The 25,321-nt window shown below is 41.3% G+C and overlaps 1 protein-coding gene across 5 annotated transcripts in view; it reads left to right on the top strand.

Annotated features, from left to right (window-relative positions):
- The window catches only part of APOO (apolipoprotein O), a 71,810-nt gene that overhangs the window by 11,999 nt on the left and 34,490 nt on the right, over nucleotides 1-25,321 (top strand). For 4 of the 5 annotated variants that reach the window (XM_077816845.1, XM_077816854.1, XM_077816835.1 and 1 more), the window contains 5 exons: nucleotides 3,203-3,313; nucleotides 7,226-7,345; nucleotides 16,521-16,575; nucleotides 19,824-19,919; nucleotides 23,426-23,517. In XM_077816845.1, the coding sequence (XP_077672971.1) occupies nucleotides 3,203-3,313; nucleotides 7,226-7,345; nucleotides 16,521-16,575; nucleotides 19,824-19,919; nucleotides 23,426-23,517 (474 nt within the window). Of the gene's footprint in view, nucleotides 1-2,813; nucleotides 2,882-3,202; nucleotides 3,314-7,225; nucleotides 7,346-16,520; nucleotides 16,576-19,823; nucleotides 19,920-23,425; nucleotides 23,518-25,321 lie in introns of those variants that run through there. The other variant, XM_077816872.1, reaches the window with a different exon arrangement.

Genomic DNA, 25,321 nt, shown 5'->3' with positions numbered 1-25,321 from the left:
TTGGATTGAAGGCACAAACATTGTATCTGCGCATGCTAAATAGAGGAAAATTAGATTTTGTGCATAGTTTATCAGAGAAGTGGAGAACCATTTTGGAGTTGCATTTTTGAAGCTTTATATCACAAAGGAGTTTATCCCTAGTTACTGACTTCTTTGAAGTGTAGTTCATGGTTTAGTAGCTCACCATAAAACTGTTTAGTTTATTACTACTTTGTGTGAAACATATGCTAACTTTAAATATTTGAACTGTTTGTTATGGTTTTGGAAAAACTGTTATTGAAAAATCCCAATGTGTATACCTTTGTTGAAGCAGTACTTACAAATGAAATTGCACTTTGGATTTTTGTCTGATTAGTGGCAAAATAGGCTTGCAGTAAAATAAAAATAACATACAACTTCCAAGTAGCCCAGAAGGAGTACACCCTAGAATTAATCATGGGTTAAATATTATTTATATTCTTGTCAAGGCCTATTAATGTGTGTGTAAAGGCTTCTTGTTAGCTTAAGCAAATGGTTTTTATTAACAAAGTAGGTCACATCTTTGCTCTGCTGTGTAACAGAGTTCATGGTTCTGGCAAGAGTATTGTTTTGATATAGAGCTGTGCTAGCAAGGCACTAGTTATGGCTGATAAAGCACTTTCATTGTAAGCAGCAGTTTTTTCTATCCTCCTCCTCCTCCCCCCACCTTCTCCTTCAAACACTTAAAAATACCTGAAAAATATATGATCCTATGAGCTAGTTCTCACATGATGTCTTGGCACATGAGTAAAAAGCTTTAAGAAGTTTGCTAAGGCTCTATTTGGTTGTTTTTTGAGATGTTAGAGCACAGAAAATATAGTGTGCCAGGTTCACCCCCGTTGTTACACAAGGGGCCAGTTTGCATTCCCCTCCACCTTGCAGAGCAGCTATGCTGAAGGGTGTATTGACTTTATTTCTCAAGGGGTGGACGGAAGCTTCTCAGGCAGACCTTGCTTGGTATTCAGCACCTTTCCTACCGTGTCTAGCTTTGGCCTCTTCTGGGCTGATACTACACTCACTTAGGGCAGTGCCAGCCATCTCTAGACCACATGGCAGAGCAAGAGTCACATATGGCTTGTTCCACTGCACTCAGTCCTGGTGAGCTGCTTTCTCCTGGGGGCCATGGTTTCTATCAGTTTGACATGTTATCTGATATATGGATAATTACAGAGTAGTTGCTGCTGTCATTTTTTTTTATTTATATAAAAAAAAAATCTTCAAACTTAAATTGAATTTGGGGGGAGGGATAGCTCAGTGGTTTGAGCATTGGCCTGCTAAACCCAGGGTTTTGAGTTCAATCCCTGAGGGGGCCATTTAGGGATCTGGGGCAAAAATTGGGCATTGGTCCTGCTTTGAGCAGGGGGTTGGACTAAATGACTCCCTGAGGTCCCTTCCAACCCTGATATTCTATGATGGTCCTCAGTCAGCACTCAGTCTCTGACGCGATGGAAGAAATTTGGTTTAAAAACATTTGGGGGGTGTGTGTAATAACTACATATTCTCTACATACTTTGGTACACTTTCTTATCTAAAAATTCAGCCACCAGCTGTGACAGAGCTGAGTGAGGAGCATGCATCTAAGGTATCACACTATTATTAAGGGCTGCTATTCTCACCATTATTAAAACATAAACATTTCACTAGTTTAACTAAATTGGTGCAACATCACATCTTTAATTATACTGTACCAGTGCAACTTCATGGGTAGACCAGCCCCAAGTTTATTTGTGAAAAGCAATATATGAATGTGAGACTATGGAAGGAGCTTGTATTGCAGGGGTGGCCAACCTGAGTCTGAGAAGGAGCAGAATTTACCAATGTACATTGCCAAAGAGCCACAGTAATACGTCAGCAGCCCCCCCCATTAGCTCCTTCCCCGCACCTCCCACCTACCGGTAGCCCTCCCCACACCTCCCGATCAGCTGTTTCATAGCATGCAGGAGGCTCTGGGGGAGGGCAGAAGGAGCAAGGGCACAGCAGGCTCAGGGGAGGGAGCTGGAAGGAAGGGGTGGAGTGGGGGCAGGGCCAGTGGCAGAGCCAGGGGTTGAGCAGTGAGCACCCCCAGCACATTGGAAAGTTGGCACCTGGAGCTCCAGCCCTGGAGCCTATGCAAGGAGTCGCATATTAACCTCTGAAGAGCCGCATGTGGCTCCGGAGCCACAGGTTGGCCACCCCTGTTGTATTGGTTAACCTCTTGTTTTGGGCTAGTTGTGGGGACAAATATATCTCTTGGAAAAATATCTTCCTTGCTCCCAGTTTCAATTCACAGTCATCTTGACTGGCTGCATATTCCATTTGTTTCTGTTTTAAACTCCATCACTCTTTGCTGTCTGTTTAAAAGATGCATTGCAGCACATATCCTGGAAATGGGAAAGATCTGCTTTCAAGATGGTAGTCCTGTTATGTATTCAGATACAAAGGCTTTTCAAAAGTAGCATAGTCTTTCCTCCTTACTTGAAGCTGGCAACGTCACCTCTGTTGCCAGTGCTTAATTTGTGCCAGGGCTGAACCCCGGCACCTCTAGGGTGGACAGTTCATAGCCACAGCAGCTCTGAGCTTGCTGCATCAGTTATAAAAGTAAAAAAAATTGCTTGAGCCCTGGCACCCCCTCCCCCTCCAAATTAAGCACTGTCTGTAGCACTCTTAATTCAAGGATCCTAATGTGAGTGTAGGTAGGAGGTACTTCGGCGTCACAGAGATGGCTGGGATTATGTGTCAGAACTTTCGTATTTTGGCACCTTAGTAGAAGTGGGCTGTCTTTCACAGGTGCTGAGCAGGTTCTACTGAAGGAAATGTGATGACCCCTCCAAATCACCACTTCAATAAAATTGGGTGAATTATAAATTTAGGAGCACGGCTTCAGGTACTTACAATTCAAAATTTGGCCATAATTTTGTAATTCAAGTGTGTGTGTGTGGGGAAATCTTATGAGGTGAAAATGCAGGAAATGTACACTCCTAGGTATTGTGCCATGCAACTCATGCAACCCCTGGTTTTCTGAGTATTTTGGCTCTTAGTGTGAGCATGTTGCATTCTTTAGTGCCAGTACTCCCTGCCACAGACCACAACTCAGGTTTATATGTGCTGTGCATATAGCTCTGTGTATGGAAAGTATTCAAACATACTTGTCTAACGTGTTTCCAGCTGAGTGCATAAACTGTGTATAATCGTATATTGTGTTTAGGTAATGCGTCTGGGGGCTGCACCTGCTAGCCTGAGCTTGCTGGCCATCCAAGTATATGCTTCATCCTCGGAGAAGGAAAATCCAAAAAAAGAGTTGCTAAAAACTGATGAGGTAAGACCCTGGCGTTCTAGTTGTATTCATAGTGTTTTGGTGGTGATGGAGTAATGTTAGCAGATTAAGAAGCACACGTCTAACAGAGTAAGATCATTTACTTTGGGAGGGCAAAAATGTTTGCATGTCTGTCTTCATATTACAAGGAAAAAAGCATTATTAATTTAAACTTGCAATGGAAAAGTCCACAAGCTCTGTTTTTACTTTTTTCTAACTATATGTTTTGAGGCCTGTTTGACGTTTTGAGACTTGCTCATGTACAAAATAGTCTTTTTCCATATCTGAAAACCTCTAATAAAATATTTTTCGTTGAGTAGCTTTCTGTCTTAAGAAAACTGCCAATACTAGTATATCTAATCCACAGGAATGTCTTTATCTTCTGCTTTTTCTCCAGCAGACACTGTGTGCTGTTCATATGATTTCTGTTGGCTTTCATTTGCAGGCTTATGTAAAGCATCAAAGCCAAAAGCCTGTCTACCTTAAAATACAACTGTATTTAAAATTCACTGTAGAGATGAGACATGGTCCCTGCCCTCTCTGGTTTACAATCCTGCAATGCAACCTACCAGCTTGCAATTCTACATGTGTACAGGGATCCCCAGACTTTGCACTGAAGGATCAGGGCTTAAATATGGACAAAATACAATGAGCAACAATGGAAAAAAAAATCAGGGTGAAAAGCAGGGTTACAGAAATAACAGCCTATGGGCACTTTAGTTATGCATTCATCTGGATAGCTGTTATTAAAAACATATTTGTTTATACACTAAAGCTGTGTATTGATTGGCCATTACCTCTTTTTTGATCTGAATGGCTGGTCAAAATTTGAGGCCCGGTAAGTTGTTCCAGTTGGAAATAGAAACTGATCATGGAATCTGATATATTCTTTGATGCCATCTTGTTTATTCACAAGGAATGTACAAAAGTGCTGCTTCTCCAAATGCAGGGGGAACAAAACAAACCAGGGGATAGCTTCTTTGCTTACAGCCCCAAGTCTGTTTAGCCAGCACCAGATCCAAAAGATCTCTTTAGGCTTCTCCAAGAGTCACTCTGTGCTTAAACTGGTGCTTGGCTTTCTTGCCCTCTTCAGAGTCTCTTTTTGTTTCTTGTCTCCCCTTCTCTCTCTCAGTCATCCAGCTTGCACTGTTTTCCACGGACACATGTAACTGGTCAGAACAATACCCCGTGGAACCCTCTGTGCACCTGGTGCTAGCTTCTGGGCAGACTTCATTATGCCTTATTTCTAAGTGACCCCTTGTCTCTAACATTTGTCCTAACTGAAGGGTGCATTCACACATCAGTTTCAACAAGGTTTAACCCAGCTCATAACACTATACAGCAAACCTCAGTGTTCCTGAGAAACCATCAGTAGCTCTAATACTTTCAGATGTAACCAAAAGACATACTGGACAGTGTTTATTTTAAAATTAGTTATAGTTGCACAGGCTGTTCTGCTCCAGCCTGGAGTGCGGATCTTTCAAGTAAAGATTTGGCTACTGCCGCATGTTGCATTTACTTAAAAAGAATTATTAGAGTGCAAAATGTTCCTAATTTTTTTTAATGTCAAAAGTATTTGTCTTTCCTACAACTAAAAATGGCTTTTGAATTGTTGAAATTAAAAGGGCTTAAATAAAAGTAGTTTTGGGGTAAGACTAGGTATGAGAAATATCAACCTAAAAAGGAGCTTACTGGAAAGTATTCTGAGGAACTGAATTTAAGATTTAGAATGAAATGACTGTCAAGCTGCTCATGTATTATGTCAGCAAATCTGCAATTCATGTTTCTTATTACTTTAGGAAAATAAGTAAGTGTTTTCATACGTTGTTTAAAAAGACTAATTACCATATATACTCGTTCATAAGCCAAATTTTTTTAGTAAAAAATGGAAGCATCAGAGAAGGGGGTCGGCTTATGAACGGGTATAGAGTGGGAGAGGTGGGACACAGCTCCCCCCCCCAACATTCGGGGCAAGGAGAGGCAGCACAGCCAGAAGGGAAGAGGCAGGGCCAGAGTCTCTCCGCTTCTGGCCACGCTGCTCTCCCCCCAGCCTCCAAAGTAGCTGCAGCTCTGGAGCTGGCAGGCTGCAGCCGTGCCTCCTGGCCCTACCCGCCAGAGCATGTTGTGGCCTTGCCGCCCGGCCCGCCTGCCGGAGCATGCTGCAGCCACACCATGCAGCCCAACCCACCAGAGCAGGCTGTGGCCGCGCCTCCTGGCCCACCGGAGCATGCTGCAGCCGTGCCACCCGCCATAGCCCACCGGACCATGGTGCGGACTCGCCGCCTGGTCTGACCTGCCAGAGACATCCTCCCCTGGTCCGCCCCAGCTAAGGTGGGAAGGGATGGGATGGGGAGAGGGTGGGGGTCCAGGGCTAGGGGTAGGGTCACGTGGAGGGTGGTCACAGCGATTACTCCCCTGACCCCCAGCTTCTTCCCCTCCCCCCAGATTTCCCCACCAGTTGCTGTCCTGGCCTGTCAGGGTAAGCAGCTGGCACTCCGGGACAGTTTGTTTACTTAGGTTTACCTCCGTGCGTGTGGACTCTTGAGGTAAACAAACCGTCTCTGCCCACCAGTGGCTTATCCTGATGGCTTGGGAGCCAAAGTTTGCCGACCCCTGAATTATAGGGTCGGCTTACGAATGGGTCATAAAAAATTTCCATTTTTACTTATCCATCTTGGGGGAGTCGTCTTATAAACGAACCGGCTTATGATCGAATATATACGGTATATTTAAAACAGCTACATGTATTTTCTCCCGTGCAGTCCAATAAACTGGTTGTAAATCTCTGCCAAAACTGCTGTAGCTCATATTTAAGAAAATAAACAAGACACGACAATAGCATGTAAAATAGAATGATATTAAGATATCAGTCTTCAGGTAGTGTGACAAGTTAACATTTTTTTAAAAAGGCTACTATCTAATGACTCAGGCTGTGGGTCTTTCACGGAGGTCAGGAATTCTGTGACTTCCACAGTGGCTGGTGTGGCTGATCCCATGGCCTTCCAAGCAGTTGGGGTGGCCCTGGGGCCAGCCGCACCAGCCACTGCTCCGGCGGCCCCCCAGCAACTAGTCCCAAGCAATTGGTCCCAGGTGCTGCCCCGGAGCAATGGTCTGGGAGCAGCGGCACACCGGGCCGCCCCCCGGCCCAGAGGAGGAGCAACATCCACTGGAGCATCCCTTCCTCCCCAGCACCTAAGATTTAGTCATGGGTATTTTTAGTAAAAGTCAAGGACAGATCAGTGGCTGTGACTTTTTGGTTATTGCCGTGACCTGTCCGTGACTTTTACTAAAAATACCCATGACTAAATCGTAGCCTTATTAATGACATTAGGTGTGTCTTCATTATGTAAATACTACTTCTTTAGATGTCCCACCTATGTCATTCACAACAGTGTTGCTAATGCTGTCCATTACTACTGTAGGTGACAATTGCAACATCCAAGACCATAGTACAATTTTCTGTAAATCTCAAATTCTCTGCTAAGTAAAAAGTCCACCAAACTTAGTTTAAAAACTACTTTAAGTCTTTAATAATGGCTTGGATAAATATAGAAAATGACTGCTTTAAGATCTAGTACGCTTAATACAAATGCTGAGAACCAATATTGCTGGTTAAGTGTAGGAAACACTTCTCACAATTATGTATGTGTTTTTTGGGACCAAATGAATCTGTTCTGTTTTTAGACCTGTAATTGGATTAGCCATCAACTTGTTTGGCTGAACAAAGGAGCAATTAGTAATGCTCTCCTCATGATGTGTAATTATTCATTAATTCACATAGAGTTCTCACAGCTTGACTGTATTTTTTATTATGTCTTGTCTTGTGCTAGCCACTGTTGAATTATACAGCTCCTGCTCTGATGACCTTCTTGTACAAGTCTACCTTTTTAACCTCTTGTTTGCAAATATTCACAGCTTTCACTCTACTCTTGTCCAACTCATGAGTCTAAATATGTGGAGGAACCACAAACACAATTGGAAGAGGGGATCTCATATCTGCGGCATTCTGTGGAGCCATATACAGCCTGGTGTCAGGTATAGCCGTTTTATCTTACGGAAGTATTGATATGTTTCCGTAGTTAAGGATGATTGAGGATTTTGCTTGTGACAGGACATTAAAACCTGTCTTGATCTGAATTTGTGAATTGCTTTTTTAAAAAAAAGTAGAAGGACATCTCTGAGGGGTCTGAATATTTAAGAATATTTTAGTCATTGGGAAATGTTTCTGGAAAAAGAAATGGTTCTTTTTTTCTGCCATTGTGCATGGTATATTTCACCAAATCTTGTACCCCTTTTTGGGGGGAAAAAACCACACAAAAAAAACTTTAGAATCCTTTCCCCCAAACTTCTAAACTCAACCTTGATCTTCCTTGTCTGAGCTGCAAAAACCTCCCCCCCTCACCCCAAATCTTAAGGGTTTTTTTTTTTTTTAAACAATTTCTCCTTACCTGAAAAATAGCAGAGTTACTATCAACCCCCAATTCCCCTTTCTTTGTGTAGGTTGTTGCCTTTTGTGGCAGTTAGCAGGAAAAGGGAGGGAGGAAATTAGATTACTGCAATGTACATAATAAATCGTATAATATAGAAATTGTATAACATGCAAAGCATTGTTGTTCTCTGTACGGATCATTTTCACCTAGATTTTCTGTTGTTCTCTCAAGTACAATTACATTATATACAATAAAAGTTAAAGGACTGAACAACAATATTAAAAAAGGAGGCCCTTCAGGCTTTTAAAGCTGTGGCACTGGTTGTGTTTTCCTACCAAAAACACAGCTCAAGGAAGGACAAAGGAAATATATTAAGTATAACTAGTTCCCCACCCCACGTCTCCCCTGCTACTTCAAACAAAAGAGGAGCAGCAGTCATTATTGCTAAGCATATACCATTCCATTTAGGAGACAAATACATAAAGGCCACTCATTCAGACTCTCTTAAAACAGTACCCAGACGTACCTTGACAAACAAAGAATCCTATGTTAGAAAGGAAGAGACGTATGACAACATAAGTAGAAAGACTCAAACATCTACATCAGACCAATCCCAGAAAGTAAACAAGTAATCAATTGAAGCCAGAGGTAAACGAGGCCTATTACAGGCTGAAAAGGCAGCCAGATTTACAATACAACTCTATCACAAAAAAGCAACAAAAGCAATTGGCTACTTGCTAAGAGGTTTAAAAAATACATAAGATAATAAATGCATGCCTCCAATCCGGAAGAATCCAAATGAACTAGAAACAGGTTTCAAGGACATAAAGACGCTTGCAGATTTATATAGGAGACTCTGCATGGGGGCCATCTGTTCCTAAACAAACAAACGCGTCTCATGAAGCTTAATGCAAAGCTACCTGAAATAGATCGGACGAGGAGATTAAACCTGATGAAATTATATAAATTATTGAAGTTACTTGAAAGTGAGAACTCTCAAGGCCCTGAATGGTTTTCCCCCTAGATTTCTGCATATTTTTTAGAGCACAGCTGGCACAACCACTATTAGGGTCTTTTTCCTCTTTCAGTATTTTATTTAAGACCGCCAATGCCGGGTGAGATGCACAAATTGTAGTAATACCAAATTCTGGTAAAGACCTATTCCGTTGCATGTTATCAAGACCCATCTCTTTGATAAATCAAGACACTGAGATCTATTTGAAGCAAATAAACTTGGGGCGGGGGGGAATCTCCATTCCTCTATATAGGCAGTCCAGACCAGTTTTGTGTTAAATAGGCAGTTGACAGACAACATTCAGAGTTCTTGGCATTTTTTTTTATCTGAATCAACCAAAGAACTCCACTTTTTATCATTAGATGCTGAAAAAGCTTTTGATAGTGAATTGGCAGTTTCTGAAGGGCACCTTAACCCTGGAGGCATTTGGCTTAGGCCCCAGATTTTGGATGATATTTGTTCTGTACTCATCCAAATGCCACAACAGGAGTTAATGTACACGTATTGGAAAAATTTCCCCTTTTTAGGTGTGTATGCCAGAGATGTACCTTCCTGGCTCTTCTCTTCACTATGGTTTTGAAGCTGTTTGCACAGGTAGAAATAATCCAAATGGATGGAATATATAGAGAACCCAGGGAGCATAATCTAACCTTCTATGTAGATCAGGCCAATGGGGGCTGTGGGAAGTGGCGCGGGTCAAGGGATGTGCTGGCTGCCCTTCCTGCAGCCCCCATTGGCATGGAGCGGCGAACTGCAGCCAGTGGGAGCCGCGATTGGCTGAACCTGCGGACGCGGCAGGTAAACAAACCGACCCGGCCCGCCAGGGGCTTTCCCTGAACAAGCAGCGGGCCAGCTTTGAGAACCACGGATGTAGATGATACATTGGCATTTGTGACAAACTCTTCTGAGACATTACCTGATGTGCGAGAGGAGATACTGAAATTGGGTAAAGTTTCAGGTTTTAAGGTAAACTACGATAACTCTGAACTTCTGGATGTTGACATGCACCCTGACCTGAAGGCGGGGATGGGGAAAAAAGGGGGATGCACATATATGAATGGATGACCACGTCCTTAAAATACACAGGAGTACATGTATTTAAAAAAAAAAGGCAGGATCTTTATAACAATTTCAACCCTCTGATTAAGAAATTCAAACAGATTTAGAAATTTGGTCAAACTCTGGAATCTCATAGCTAGGTAAAATTATGTTAATCATAATGAATATCTTTCCTCAAATCAATTTTTTTTCTTACAAATGTTGCCAATAATCATTCCGGGGAAACCTCATCAAGATTAGCAATCCATGTAAAACAAGTGTGTTTGGGGATACAAGAAGATAAGTCAAATAGGCTACCAAGATCTTGGCAAAAGGGGGGAGTGGTGCTTTCAAACATTAAACTGTATTTCTGTGCAAGAAATTTGGATCACTTTCAACCATAATAAATATGTGAGAGAGCAGGTATATTGTTCTACATTCAGACTTTTATGATCCTTGGGATAAAGGAAATCTCTAGGCTAAAACCAACATCCACCCTTTTTTGAGAGCAGCAATAGACTACGGGATAACAAAAAAAAACTAAGCCCTTACCCATTGTCCATAGCTGAAAACAATGAATTCAACTCTAATAAAATTCTGGGAAGCTACATGTCCTGGGAGCTTATTGATAATATGAGATTCGGTCAGGTATTCAGAGAAGCTACATTCAGATGGTTTGAAGAGCTTCAACAGCTTGCAGAAGAAGTTCTGCGGTATGAATATTTGCAACTGAGAGAGTTTTCAATCCATAATCTTCCAAAAACAATCATAAGCAAAAAAAATTGACAGATTTTGAAAAATTACTCATCGAACCTATGAAACACAAGCGTCTACTTTCCATCTTTAGATGAAGTTATTTTAAGTTGTCACTGTGATACTGGCAGACTGGGTGCTGGCTCTTGCCAAGGTTTTAGACCTCAGCCAAGCACTGACCAGTTCATTGCTGGAAACCAGTCTGTTTCACCTGTGTTTAGTATGGTTAAGATGGGTATTGGATTTATAACAACGTGTTTAGACATTAACACATGCAACAATTTACAAGCATTTCATAATCTCACTTATAATTTCTTTATCACATAAGATAATATTTAAGTTTTTGGTTTGTAACTAAAAACTGTTTGCTCTAAAACTGTCCCCCCCCCTCAGTCAGGAGGGATATCTCCTAACCATCAAGAAGGCCTATCAAAACTAAATGAGCCATTGTGAGACATGACAATATGAAGACTTTAATTGCCCTTTACTTCCAAAGAAGAGGCTGCTTGCAAAAGGTCTTGTCCCATCAGCTTGAATTCTGGAAGAAGGAAATAAAAATAGCTGCCTGCTAAGAAAATTTTTCATCTCTCTTTTGCTGTTTGGACTGTCACTGAGTTAGAGCTACAAAACCAAAGCAGAGATCCCCAGGGTCAACTTGGGTTAGCCCTAAAAGACATTCAGAGCTGACAGATTGCTACATCTCTCACCTTTTAAAACCATGGACTGTAACTCATTTGTGTATATATGCTTGCCTGCTTTAACGTTATAATAACTCTCTCATTTCTTTTCTTAGTTAATAAATCCTTAGATAGCTTACTATAGAAGCTACAGGTGTTGTCTTTGGTGTGAGATCTAAAGTGCAAATTGACCAGGAGTTAGTAACTGGTCCTTTGGTAGAGGGAGTATCCTGAACATTATTGTTTGTTTGTTTTGGTGTAAAGTGATTGCCTGTCACTAAATCCAGTTTGTCTGGGTGGCAACATAGACTGGAATGCCCGAGAGGAGTATCTTTTGACTCCATGGTAATATTGTTATAGTGCTTTAGGAGTTCATACTTGTTACTGGGTTGGTGAAATCTAATTATAGAACATACAACCAGTTTGGATTGTCTGCCCTGCTTCTTGGCAGTCTTCCCTGAGTCATGAGCCACTACAGACAACATGATAATTTGAGTAGTCTTGGCAGGATTCATGTGCCACAGGTCAGTTTGTCTTATAGATCATAACCCAGCACTTTTGAAAGTGTAAACTTGATATTGAGAGTTTTTAAAGGTTAACAAATAGTCACAGAACATAAGCACGAGAGAATGATGGCAGAGCTGTGCATCAGGGAGTCTGAGGCAACCCAAGCAGCAGTCAAAGCCAATGAAGAGGCTGAGGAGAGAGCCCACCAAAGATGCATGGCTAATGAACAGTTCGAGAAGTTCCACATCTTTGGTGTGCTAACTAGAAGCTGAGGAGAGGGCACACCAGAAACAGATGGAAGCTTATGTATTACAGCTCAAAGTACTGGAGCACCACAAGGAGCATCCTCAGTCAGTGAGTACACCCCCCTCCCTGCCCATCAGCTCAAGGGAGTGGAGGTGGTCTGCCCTGAAGTTGGCTCTCACGGTTATGAGCCACTCCAAACTGGGTGACATCAGAGGAAGACCGCACATTCATAAAAACGTGGAACATGGACTTGGGTATGGAAATGAAGAGCAAAGATTGGGAACATACATGGATCAGTGTGTCAGGAACCTGAGGGACCAATGGTACCTAACCTGTCTTAAAATCAAATGCGTCTGTGGTACAGGGATGGGCAAATGCTTGAGAGCATGTAATGAAACGGGTGTCTTCACAGATGATGGACCTGTCGAAAAATTAGGACATTTTTGGATAGAGATTGGGAACTCTACTAAGGAATGCTGGTTGCCAGCTGTCAGATAACTGGCATAATTGTGAAAATTCTGCACTGTCTGAAAGCCATAAAGAACTTTATGACCCATCTCTTAACTGCAGCAAGTATCACAGTTGCAAGGTGGTAAAAGAGAAATCAATTAACTGGTTGCAAAAAGTATGGGAAATACTAGTATTGGAAAAGTTGACCCATCAAGTCAGAGTTCTGCAAGAAAGAGAAGAAATATACTCCCCTAAAAACGTGATGGAATGTCTGGGAAAGAGTCATCCCCCCCACCAGATACTCTGAGAGACTGAGGACTTTCTTTGAATACTGAGGATGGGAGAAAGTGTTAGACTGCTGTCTTACTCGTTGAGCATTACCCTGTGTGTCAAACTTGCATATGTTTGTTCTTTGTGGAATTGTACAGTTATGAGTGTTTTTTTATAATTTATTGCATCTAATTTTTTAAAAAAATTTCATACAAAAAGCTTATTAAATTAATTGAAATGCCTTCAAGAACAAATTTAGAAAATTGTTTGAGATCCCAGGTTTGACGGGGGAAAAACCTGTTTGAGAGAGAGATATCAAACAACCCCCACTTCCCAATTTAGAAATACACAGATAAAAGTGAGTGTTCTCTGTCAGAACATGGCCCCAGTCCTCCTCTCTGAGTAGGCACCAGTTCATTACAATAGTATTGAAAAGCTGAATCCCATGTGCTTCTAAACTTCTTTGGTCTGGATAGTGACTGATCATTCTTCCTAGCCCATGTCACTCAAGCATGTGTCAGACACCCTTCTTGGCAATGGGACCCTGCAATCTGGCTGTGTAGACCCCAGAACCAGTGCCACAGCCCTCTGGAGCTCCCTGTTGTTTTAACATGTTCACCAGCGGTCACTGTGCCTCAGTGGGTCACAACTGAAAATACCAGATTCAGGACAAAATGCGAAGAAATAGGGCAAACGCACCCCAAAACTGGTGGTTATTCTTCCATAAGATATACCTAGCCAGCAACAAAAGTAAACTTTGGCTAACAAGAAGTCAGAAATGCAGTCTCCTTAGGTATCCCAGTCCTTGTATCGCTATCCAGACACTAGGCTTAATGATGAGTGGTTATTGAAAACCAATTTAATCAAACAAAGGGGTCTTCTGATCCCAAAGGACCAGGTCAATATATAACTCAGATCTTACTCAATAATCACGCTGTTGCCAATCCTTTAGTATCTAATGTCTAAAGGTTTATTTATAAGAGAAAAGAAAGAGGTGAGAGTTAAAATGGTCAAAGGAATCAAATACATACAATAATTGCAAAGTTCTTGGATCAGGTTTATAGCAGTGATGGAATAAACTGCTGTCTTAAGTCTCTGGTTGCTTCCAAAAGATTGGAATGTCCTGAGTCCCTTGGTTAGAATGATCCCATTACTATAAGTTCCAGCACACCCCTCAGCCCACACCACTTCCCGCAGCCCCCATTGGCCTGGAGTGGCAAACCGCAGCCGGTGGGAGTTGCGATCAGTCGAACATGTGGATGTGACAGGTAAACAAACTGGCCCGGCCCGCCAGGGGACTTACCCTGCTGGGCCACATGCCGAAGGTTGCCGGTCTCTGCTCTAAGCTATGCCTGTCCCCCTCATGGGTTCTGGGTAGAGTCTCATTCAAAGTCATTGGTCTTCTGGTAGCAAATCTTTGTTTCACTAGGGTACAGCCATTCAATGTCAATGTCCCTTGATTCCTCTGTCACAGCTTGCTAGACAGCCTGTCCACTGAGTTGTCAAATCCCTGTTACAAAATGGATGCACAACAATGCCACACTAAAGGTGGCAATCAAAATGGAGATTGAAATGCATAGCCTTTTCAAAATAAAATGGGTTTTCCAATTTGACACTGAGATAATCCCTGATGTGTCATACCCGTTACTGTGGTATTTGGGCTTCCATGTTAACTGGGATCTGAAAGGCTTTCTGCTTATGGCTGTTTAGATGCAGGGTCTGACCTCTTTAAATTCCTGTGTTCTGTTGGTTGCCTGGAACAACCAGTGTAAACATCATGCTGGGAGTGGAACTTCAGAGAGGTTCCAGAACCTGTCTGGAAGTTCAGTTGGACTGACTGAGAGTATTTACTGTTCTGTACTGTAAAGCTCTGTGGTCTGTTAATCTCCTATCCTGCCTTATTTTTGTTTACATAGTAATAATTTGTATAGTATGACACACCTTGAAGTCTTTTAAACTGCGATTTGAGGACTTCACTAGCTCAGACATAAGTTAGGGGTTTGTTACAGGAGTGGGTGGGTGAGATTCCGTGGCCTGCGTTGTGCAGGAGATCAGACTAGATGATCATAATTGTCCCTTCTGACCTTAAAGTCTATGATTCTATGGTGCGGTATGTATTGCCCACTTCTTCATGACTGATAGCTTTCCTGTCTGCAATATCACCATACTGTGGTGTTTTTAACAGACATAGTTGACACAGTAGGCGACGAAAGTGCAAGATTTATGGACTTGATTTAGACTTTGATCTCAAGGAGAGTTTTTCTCCCATTGTGTTACAGAAAGTAGCATTTTGGGGGGGGCTCTTTCAGATGATATTTAAAAATTGTTTTAATCCCAGAAAAATATGAAAACCACTTTTGAGTAGATTCATATACCATTTTATGCCTTTGATAATTGTTAACTGTTAGAAAAATTGTTTAAAAGGCTACTTTAACTATTCAAAGCTGTGAAACAGAGAGCATCATACTCTGCATGACAGAAGTTCAGGCTTTTATTAACATGCTATAAAATCTTTAGACCTTGCTCTTTTGTACCAGCTGATAGCATAACCAACTCCCATAAACTGATTTATTTATGCTTAAATCCACCCCATGTGAACTCTTTCTCCGTGGTAGATTTTGTTTGTTGTTACTGCTGCAAATAAAGAAATAAGAGTCCTAAAGATATTGTTCCCTTACCCAGCATACTAATTTAGTGCTTTCATTTCCTTGTACCTGAAATTTAGGGTGTAAAATTATTTAAGTGGTATTGCAAGATTGTTCCCTACATCTTAACTCTATGCATGTGTGTATTACTTATTGATTTGTTTACCTCTCTGGTGGTAGTTTTGTGCAGTATCTCCCTGTAAATATTAAGATGTTCTACTTCTGTCAAGGCAGGCTTCAGTGCATTTGTAAGATTAAGTTTCTCAGTAGCTGAAGAATAAGAGCAGTGTGAATTCTTGCTTCATGAGCTGAGTGCTTCCAGTACAGGAGAAGTCTTGAAGTTATTCCTGCAGTTGGGACAACTATCAGTAGCTTCAGCACTGAGCCTCTGGACTAATTCATTTTTTTCATGAATTAAATTGGTGTGCGTGTGTGTTTAACCCTCATACCCTCCAAGAATACTGGTATACCGATTTGTCATAATCTAGTCTGGCAAAAGGGAAAATAATTGCATACAAAATCAGTAATGTGTCTCCATGGATCACTAGCAATGAGTTACTGTATAGCTATATGGCCGCCTTCTTCTGTGATAACTCATTTATTTTGTAATGCATGGATATGCCAAGATACCTGAGCATGGTGTGGTAGGAGAGCAGCTGCATAATTCCTTAATTTCTGCTCTATGATCAGGAGCTTGGTGTAGTGCTAACTTTTGTCGTCTCTTAATTTTTGAGGCAGTGGACACCATCTTCATTCAGAATTTACAGTTGAAAATATTCCTTGCTGTGTTTAATGTCAAGTGTAAAACTAGGCAAACAGAACTGGGAGTGGAGAAGGGAACGGGAGAAGAGGACAGAAGGGAAGAGGTCTTGGTAGCATGGATAAAATCAGAACTGCACAAATGTACCAGAGAAGTCCCTTTAGTTTTCTGAATACTCTATGCTGACTGTGAGATCGTTCAGTTTTGGCAGAAAACAATGCTTAATTTTGTTTGCTGATTTGATCCTGAATAAAAAGACCTGCAAGCATATTTAACAGTCTCGAACATACAAGGCTGTTGTGCCTGAATTGACATGGAATGTATAAAACTAATGTTGTTGCTCTTCATCAGGTTATTAATCAAGTTACTTCTGTTTTGCTACTGTATGTTTAATCATCTTCTTTTTTTTTTTTTTTAAGGCTCTTTACACTAAAGCTATGCCCAAAGTAGAAAGAACTGTTGAACGTGGTAAAGGTAAATCAGCTTACATTTTTCTTTACTAATAGGTGAGGTGCTTGATGGGGAAAAATTATGATGCATGGCTATGGTTACATGTGCCTTCTCTTAGCTCAAAGCTCCCTTAAGCATTGTTCAGCACATTGTGTGAGTAAAGGAACTTCAAATCTTTCTGCTATTTATGCTATGGATTTATTGGATTTCTTTTGTTGAGCATCATGGTATTATGCTTTTGATAATTAAAAGCATAGTCCTGTGTCTGTCGTAAACAGTGCAAGAGTAAGAGCTGGTCTACACCAAAAACTTAAGCAACATAGCTGGGTTGAGCTAGGGGTGTAAAAAAAATTAACAACCCTGAGAGATGTAGTTAAACTGACCAAAGCCACAGTATACACACAGCTAGGTCATTCTCACCCCTTTCTCTCTAGGGGGTGGATTAACTACAGCAGTGGAAAAACCACTTCTGTCTCTGTAGCAAGTGACTACATTATGGCACTATACAGGCACACCTGCAGCATCCATGGTGTGGACAGGCTCTAAGTAATGGGACCACGTAAAGAACATCCACGGTATCAGTTAAAGGAGCATCTAGGATAATTGGACCAGGCAGGGAACAAGATGCTATCTGTTCATGGGCAGCCAATGCAAATCACTCTGTGAAAATAGTAGAATCTACAGATAGCTTTATTTGGCCTTACCTGTGTCATTCAAGATTAGCTGGCCAAAATCTGACCTCTCCAATCTCACTATGGGGTTGCCTGGGTTGGTGGGACATGGGAGAAGACAGAAACCGCTCACACTTTGGCAGTGTTCTCAAATTAATCTGAGCTGACTGTTTTAAATTCAATAACTGAATCTGCACATTTCTCATCTCTCTCTAAACTAAACTATCCCAATCTTATGAACATCTACATAGGGAATTCTTTTTATATTTCTGATCTTTCTCATCACCTCTTTGTAGATTACTTTCTATTTCTGCTATATCTTTGAGATAGGGTGACCAAAACGGACCTCAGTGAGGCACCACATGGGCATAGGGATCTGCTCGCGCAGTGTTGGGGCACAAGAAAGGATGTAATAGCTTTTAGATCATTCGTTATTTTGCACCTGAATCAGCCTTTCTTATTTACCAGTTCTTGTACTACAAACACAATTTAACTGAACATCTTCTTGAACAGCCACAAACACATAAAAGGAAATACCTTTTACACACTGTCCCAAATAACCCTTGGGAGCTTATGGCATCAAGATTATTTTGAGGCCAAGAATTAATAAAAGGATAACATATTTATATGGATATTGATTACATCCACCCTTGAATCAGGTAAATTGACAAAGTTAGAGATATAACATTTCTGTTTTCAGAGCACAGATGTATTACTAACTAGTGATACTAGATAGAAACTTCCTCTAAAGGCAGTTTATTCCATAATTATAAATTTCTTGCATCTCCTGAAGCACCTGGGACTGGCCACTGTTAGAAACAGGATGCTGGACTGTTGCTCTAGTCTTGGCAATTCCTATGTTACAATGCAAGAAAAAGAATCACCTTTTAAATTACCTTAATTCTGAGGCCTGGTGCAGCAAGGGATTATCTAAGTTTATATACATGCATAAGTCGGGGGGCAGGGGAGGATGGGACATCTTTTTATGTTAAAAGAACAGGAGTACTTGTGGCACCTTAGAGACTAACAAATTTATTTGAGCATAAGCTTTCATGGGCTACAGCCCACTTCATCGGCTGTATGAAGTGGAAAATACTGTAGGACGATTTTATATACACAGAGACCATGAAACAATGGGTGTTACCATGCACACTATAACGAGAGTGATCAGTTAAGGTGAGCTATTACCAGCAGGAGAGAGAGAGAAAAAATCTTTCGTAGTGATGATCAAGATGGGCCATTTCCAGCAGTTGTTGTATACTTTTAATGGCAAATTAAAATAATTGTTTGCATTTCATTTTTAACTGAAACTGTGTGAATGAGGAAGTAAAATAAATGCACAGTTGTCTTCCTGGTTTTGTCAGCTGACTAAAACAAAGCATAACATGACAAAACCACAAGAGGTTTTGTATCAGACAGCAAACAGCAGGAAACTCAGCTAATGGGGAAATGAAATTGCATGCATAACCAGGTGGCAACAGGATATAAATGTAACTGTTTTGTAAATACCAACACTATTGATGCAACTGATGAGAGCCTAATAAACTAAAGTTGAGCTATGGACTCATTTCCCTCCCTCCAAATTACACTAGTTTCTGAAAACATTTTTTGTGTAGTAGACTCATTTTAAAAATCGTTCTACAATGCTGATGTTCTGTTAAGTGTGTGGCAGGAGGTCAAGGGGAGGGGAGCCCCTTCTGGCTTAATAAATGAGTGTTCATAGATCATTGCCTTCCAATACTTACTAGTGTTAGTTATTAGTATGAAGCACTTGAATAATGATAGTCTTTGGAAATTTTAGTAAAACTGCTTTCTGTTTTCTGAAACTTAAATATCTGTTCAGACTGGAAATAGTGAAATTCTGTTTTCTCTCTCACATTCTCTCACACATGCGTGTGCACACACACACACCTTGTTAAAAAGTGTGTGTGTATGTAATATATATTCTTTAAATTAAATTTTGAAAATTTATTTAGAAGTATTACTCTAGCAAACTCTAAAAATACAAGAGTTTTACATGCGCTTTCCTGAAATGGACTGACTCTAAAGGTTTTTTTTTTTCCTTCTCCACACCTATCTTTCTGTCGTATTGGGAAATAAGGACTTTAACAGAATCAAGAGGTAGCTAGAACCATTAGATTGTGACATTCTGCAAAATGACTCTGCTTCTACTGCAGGAAGCCCACAGCTTTGATGGTATATAGAACTCATAACTGTGCCAGTCAGTCTGTCACCTAAAACACCCTTACAGAAGCAGTCTGAAAAAGCGAAATGCTGCGATGAACAGATCCTCTTTTCCAAAGGCAAATGATAACGTGTAACAGTCGGCATGAAAATATGTGCCTCCTAGAACTTTCAAGAAACAATAATGTTTCAATTAATGTCTCCCAAATAAATGAAGCAACAGTCTGCCAGTGAATCAACAAGTAGTTCATATATGTGTCAATAGAGAAGATTGCAGAAGTTTTAATTTTTTTGCCACTAGAGCCAAATGTCAGTTAAAATAGTGTTTTGTAACACTTGCTCGTATGTGTTAGCGGTTCATTTTCATCATAAGGTCTTTCGATTACATTGATGCATTGTGGTCTGATTTCATTTTAGAAAGTTGTGAATTTCTCAAAAATCCCCCGCCAGGATTTTACCCAAGGCTTGGTGTGATTGGTTTTGCTGGAATTGTTGGACTCTCTCTTTCTAGAGGTAGGTGCTCTTTTCAAATGGCTTATTTTATGATGTTGGGGTAAATCATTTAACATCCAATAAAAATGAATACCTCTTTAACTACAATATGTGCAATTAAATCAGGACTCAGAAATGTATCTTGCTGCACATTATTTCTGCTACAAAAATTTTTTTTTATATTGTTTAATTTCAGTGTTTATGGATTCTGTTGGTTACAGAAACTTGGTCTATAAAAGACACCAATACTGAATGGCGCTTATAGTAATTAATATGATGAAATCTAATAGGAACACTGGAATTGCAATTTATCAACCAAATTGAATGCTAAAGCATTCAGTTTATAAAAATAATCTTTTTCTTGATTTAATTGCACTACCCCTGACAGTCCCAGTCTCAGTGTGGTGGCGTGTTGTTTGAAGGGGGGGGGGGGAAAGTAATTTTTAGTTAATGATGTAAGGGAAATCGGATGCATTTCTTAATAACTTGTTTGCAGACTTTTTTTGTCATAACTATTCAGTTAATTTAAACATGACATTTGAATATTGTAACTGTGAAGATTCTGCTTTATAGTAATTTAGCAGATAATGCTCTCTGAAGTGTGCATCATTCAGTTTACGAAGACAGTTACCGATAAGCAGCTATTTCTTTACAGTTTACTTAATGAAATTAAGTAGACTAATCAATTATGAACTAATTGGATTAAAGGGATGCTGCCAATTCCTGTGCTAGTTTTCTTCAAAATTATTTTTAATTAGTTTTTGTGCTCCTCTCTTTGTTTAGAAAGGGCCTTTGGGTGGACCTGCAAGCTACATAATCAAATATGTTCACGCACCCACTCCCTCTCCCACCCGCTTTTGCTGTCTGGGCTCACACCTGCCTCGGCTTGCTGCTTGTTCTTTCAGTTTCAGCTCTGATAATGCTATTACACATAGTGAACGCCCTTCTCCAGGCCCTGTAGCTATCAACAAACAATGAAGCTGACTGTCGGTCTGTAAAGTAAGCCAACTGAAAAAAAGAGAGGTTTTTTTCCTTTCATCTTTATCACACACAAGGAGTTAATTTTAACAACAGTAGGCAAAAAAACCCCAAACCTTTTGTTTTGAAATTTGTTGACTGTGTCCCTTTAATTGGCAAGTTAACTGACAAAGCAAGGTTCTTGAATTTTATTGTGGTCTCATCTCTACGTAGAGCTGACCTAGAAGTAAGTTACAGTGTAATGTAACATATTTATTCATATTTTATAGTGTAGAAATATAACATTTAATTACATTGCTTAAAAAAAACAGTATATTTGTGCTTTGTTAGGAAAGGGAATTTGAAATACAGTAGAACCTCAGACTCATGAACACCTCAAAAATGGAGGTTTTTCATAACTCTGAAATGTTTATAGCTCAGAACAAAACGTTACGGTTGTTCTTTCAAAAGTTTACAACTAAACATTGACTTACTATAGCTTTGAAACTTTACTGTGCAGAAGAAGAATGCTGCTTTTAACCATCTTAGTACAAATGAAACAAGCACAGAGAGTTTCCTTGCCTTGTCAAATCTTTTTTTTTAAACTTAATTTTTTTCATAGTTTACATTTAACACAGTACTGTACTGTATTTGCTTCTTTTTTCTTCTTTGTTTTGGTCTTTGCTGCAGCCTGCTTACGTACTTCCAGTCCAAATTAGGTGTGTGGTTGACCAATCAGTTTGTAACTCTGGTGTTCAGAACTCTGAGGTTCTATGTTTGCTCATTTTTGTAGAAGTTCTTAATATGTGACACTGTTTAACTGTCTCTGTGGTGAATCATTATGTTGATATGGATGAATGCTGTAACTTGATAGGAAATATTGTTGATAATGGTTTGTACAGCCAAATAGTGGTTTTTATTAACAAAATCAGAGACGAGCAGTCATTTTGAACAAACTCACATGTTCTTTGAACAAACTGGAAGTGAGTAACTGGCCATTTAGAAACTGGAAGTGATGTGTGACTATAGCAGACAAATGTATTAACACTTATCCAATTAAATTCGTTTTGATTATTCTCTGGCAGTGAACAAACATATTGCTTAGCACTCGTGATGTTATTTAAATGAGAACATTGCCAAATCATGATTGTAGATGTTTTTCTTAAAGTTCCAACTTCAGAAGTCGTGATTATTTGAGAATCTATTTTCGTTTAAAAAAAAAAAAAAAGAAATGCATGGCCTTTGGGTACCCTAAAGGCTTAAGAACCGGAAGATAAATAAAAAGAACCCACAATTTTATCTTTTTAACCCCATCTTATGATTTCGGGGTGGGCCTGATTTGAAATGCAAGTCGCTTATTCACAATACAAAAATCAAAGCACTTTATTTTCACATCTGAGCTTGAAATGTCAAAAAGCTAGTTTACAATGAGTTTTAACTCTGAAGTATATAATGAGTAAGGCTATGTTTTAGTCACGGGTATTTTTAGTAAAAGTCATGGACAGGTCACTGGCAGTAAACAAAAATTCGTGGCCCATGACCTGTCCATGACTTTTACTATATACTCCTAACTAAAACTTGGCCGGGGTGCTGGAGAGGGTGGGCAGGGGGGACTGGGACCCCTGCTGGGAGTGGGGGGCAGGCAGTGGCACACAGCCGAGACTCCTGCTGGTGGGGGGTGTGTGTGTGAGGGGGGCTGGCAGGCTCCCTACTGGGCTCCAACCGACGTGTCCCTCCAGCTCCTAAGGGATGGGCGGGCTGGGGGGCTCTGATTGCTGCTCCTGTCACAGGCACCAGCTACGTAGCTCCTATTGGCCGGGAACCACAGGGTGTGGGGAGTGCACGGAGCCCCCTGGCCCATCCGCCTAGGAGTTGCAGGGACATGCCGGTGTGAGCAGGGGAGTCCCCCATGTAAGCGCCTCCCCAAACCCCAACCGCCTGCCCAGCCCCTCCCACACACCCAAACTGCTGCTGGCCCAGGGGTTGCCCGGTTCAGGCAGTCCCTGAGCTAGCACCAGGCACTGCAGAAGTCACGGAATCAGGGACCTCCGTGACAGACATGCAGCCTTAATAATGAGTCCAACAGGAAGAAAACCTATATCACAAATGTACATGTGGTAGAACTATTTTATGGTAGTTGGTAAAGGCTGATCTCTGTTATGGAACATGCCTCCTGCTTGATATGCCAAATGGATTCTATCTTAGCATATTAGAAGCATTTACATTCATTTCATGAACAGAAGTTTATATAATTCTCATAGCAATATTTCTTAACCAAAACCTTCACTTTAAATTTTTTATTCCACTGGATTTTTTTGAATCCCCACGTCAGATTTAGTTATGAGGTAGTTTTCACTGAAAGATTCTGTTTAAAAATTACTTCTCAAAAGAGTGAAAAATTAGTATATCAGTACTAGTACATCTTAGGCAAGTAGTTTAAACTAAACAGTTACTGATGTGGTAAATTCTAATGTACCTAATGAATGATTATATATAAAAAGTACAGTAACACTATCCAAGTTTCTGGAGAACGTGTACTCTAACAGAAAATATTTTCTTCCATGGAACAGGTTCAAAAATAAAGAGGTTGGTGTATCCAGTGGGCTTCATGGGGATTGGTGCTTCGCTATATTATCCTCAACAAGCTGTTGCTATTGCAAAGGTCAGTGATTACACTTTTAGGTGTGGGAAAACCCTCTTACTTCCTGTCACTTATTTCTTCATAACTTCAAATTAGTCAGTAAACCATTTTTTATTTAAGGGTTGTCAGCAGGCTTGGCCTTCTTACAATGAAGGCAGATACATTTGTTCTCCCAATGAGCTTGCAGTTTAAATTGGACATAAACTGGGTGACTTGATTTAAATTACCGATTTAAGCAAGAAACTTGATTTAAATAATCAATTTTAATTATGTTTTGCGTTTGTATTGTTTACTTTCCAAAAGAAAAGTTGATTCTCATTGGTTGGTAACTATTAAAACATGTTTGCAAATAAATATAGTATTTATACTAAATTTGGTGCTTCTTTTTGTTCACTGATGGGATACACTGCATCTCTACGCATTTTATTCTTCTTCGAGCACTTGCTCATGTCAATTCCATTTTAGGTGTGTGCGTACCCACATGCACAGTTGTCAGAGATTTCTGCCTTAGCAGTATCCGTAGGGCCAGCTATGGCGCCCACTGGAGTGGCGCTCCCATGTGGCGATATATCAGGCGCTGCCGGCCCTGCGTCCTCTTCAGTTCCTTCTTACTGCCTGTGACGGTTGACTGCACCACCTTGTCTTGCTTCGCAAGAGCAGCAGAGGATATCTATTGACTGGTTTAGTGGTTGTTGTACATAGTTTTATAGATAGTTACTTGATAGTGTTAGTTAGTCAAGAAAGTCCCAGTGGGGACTTTCCCCTCAGCGGGGCATGGCCTATTCCCCCAGCTTCAAGATGTGTGTCATGCAGCAGGCCGACGCCTTAAGTGTCTGGGTGAAGGCCATAGGAAAAACATCTGTAAGAACTTTCGCCCACAGACCCAAACAGAGCAGGATATCTGCTTGAGAGTGTTATTGATGGAGGCGGTTCTCCGTCCAGCGTTGGAACCCTCCACCACAGCACCCACGGCCAGCACTTTGGCCTCGGCAGACACCTCCGGCGACGGCTTCGACCCAGCACTGTTCCATTTTGCCTGCACCGAAGAAGAGGCTGAAGAAAAGAAGCACCAAAGGAGAGAGGGGCCTCAGGCAAAGGACCTCCTGTCAAGTCATGCGCCCGCTATGCGGAGTCATGGGGGTACTGCAGAAGTCAGACCCACCAGCCCTTCCAGGGACCTGCCATCCACCCCAGGCAGCGGCAGGGGTTCCGAGCCAGTTATGAGGCCTTCAGTGCCCTAAGCAGTCCCAGCAGCTAAGGAGCAAGGCTGACCGGCTCCACAGGTGCCACGTCAGGTGACCAACATGGCTCTGCTTGTGGCACCGAAGGGGAGAGCCACTGGGGTGGCTGCAGCATAGACTGGCGTAGCACCACAGGTCGCTGGATCACAGGCACAAGTCCCGTCGCTGTAGCCTCAAGACCTGGCACTGCAACTTGCCGGCCAGAAGGCCTAGATGTCCATCGAGATCCCCTCCTACTAGGAAAGGGACTCTGGACTCATGGGGTCACTCCCCATACCACTGGTACCGATCACCATCTGGCCATAGGTTGCCTAGACGCTGAAAATCCTCTCCCAGAAGGTATCCTCGTCGTCAGTCTCCATCCTGGAGGGCTTGTTCAGGATCTCGGCGTCGTTCGCCTTGGCCCCGGTACCGTTCCTCCAGCAGGCGGCGCTACTCTTCCCCCCTCCCCCCATATCAATTGCATACCAGGGTCAGTAGGCAGACTCAGGCCTCAACGGTCCATTGGAGGGACAGTGGTCAGGGTCAGATCACGATTTTAGCACGTCACCGAGACAGGGTGACTTGGCTCCGACGCAGGAGAC

This window comes from Eretmochelys imbricata, chromosome 1 (assembly GCF_965152235.1).
Source record: "Eretmochelys imbricata isolate rEreImb1 chromosome 1, rEreImb1.hap1, whole genome shotgun sequence".
In the NCBI taxonomy this organism is placed as follows: Eukaryota; Metazoa; Chordata; order Testudines; family Cheloniidae; genus Eretmochelys; species Eretmochelys imbricata.
Note: the sequence above shows the minus strand (reverse complement) of the source record. Positions and strands in the feature narration are given on the sequence as shown.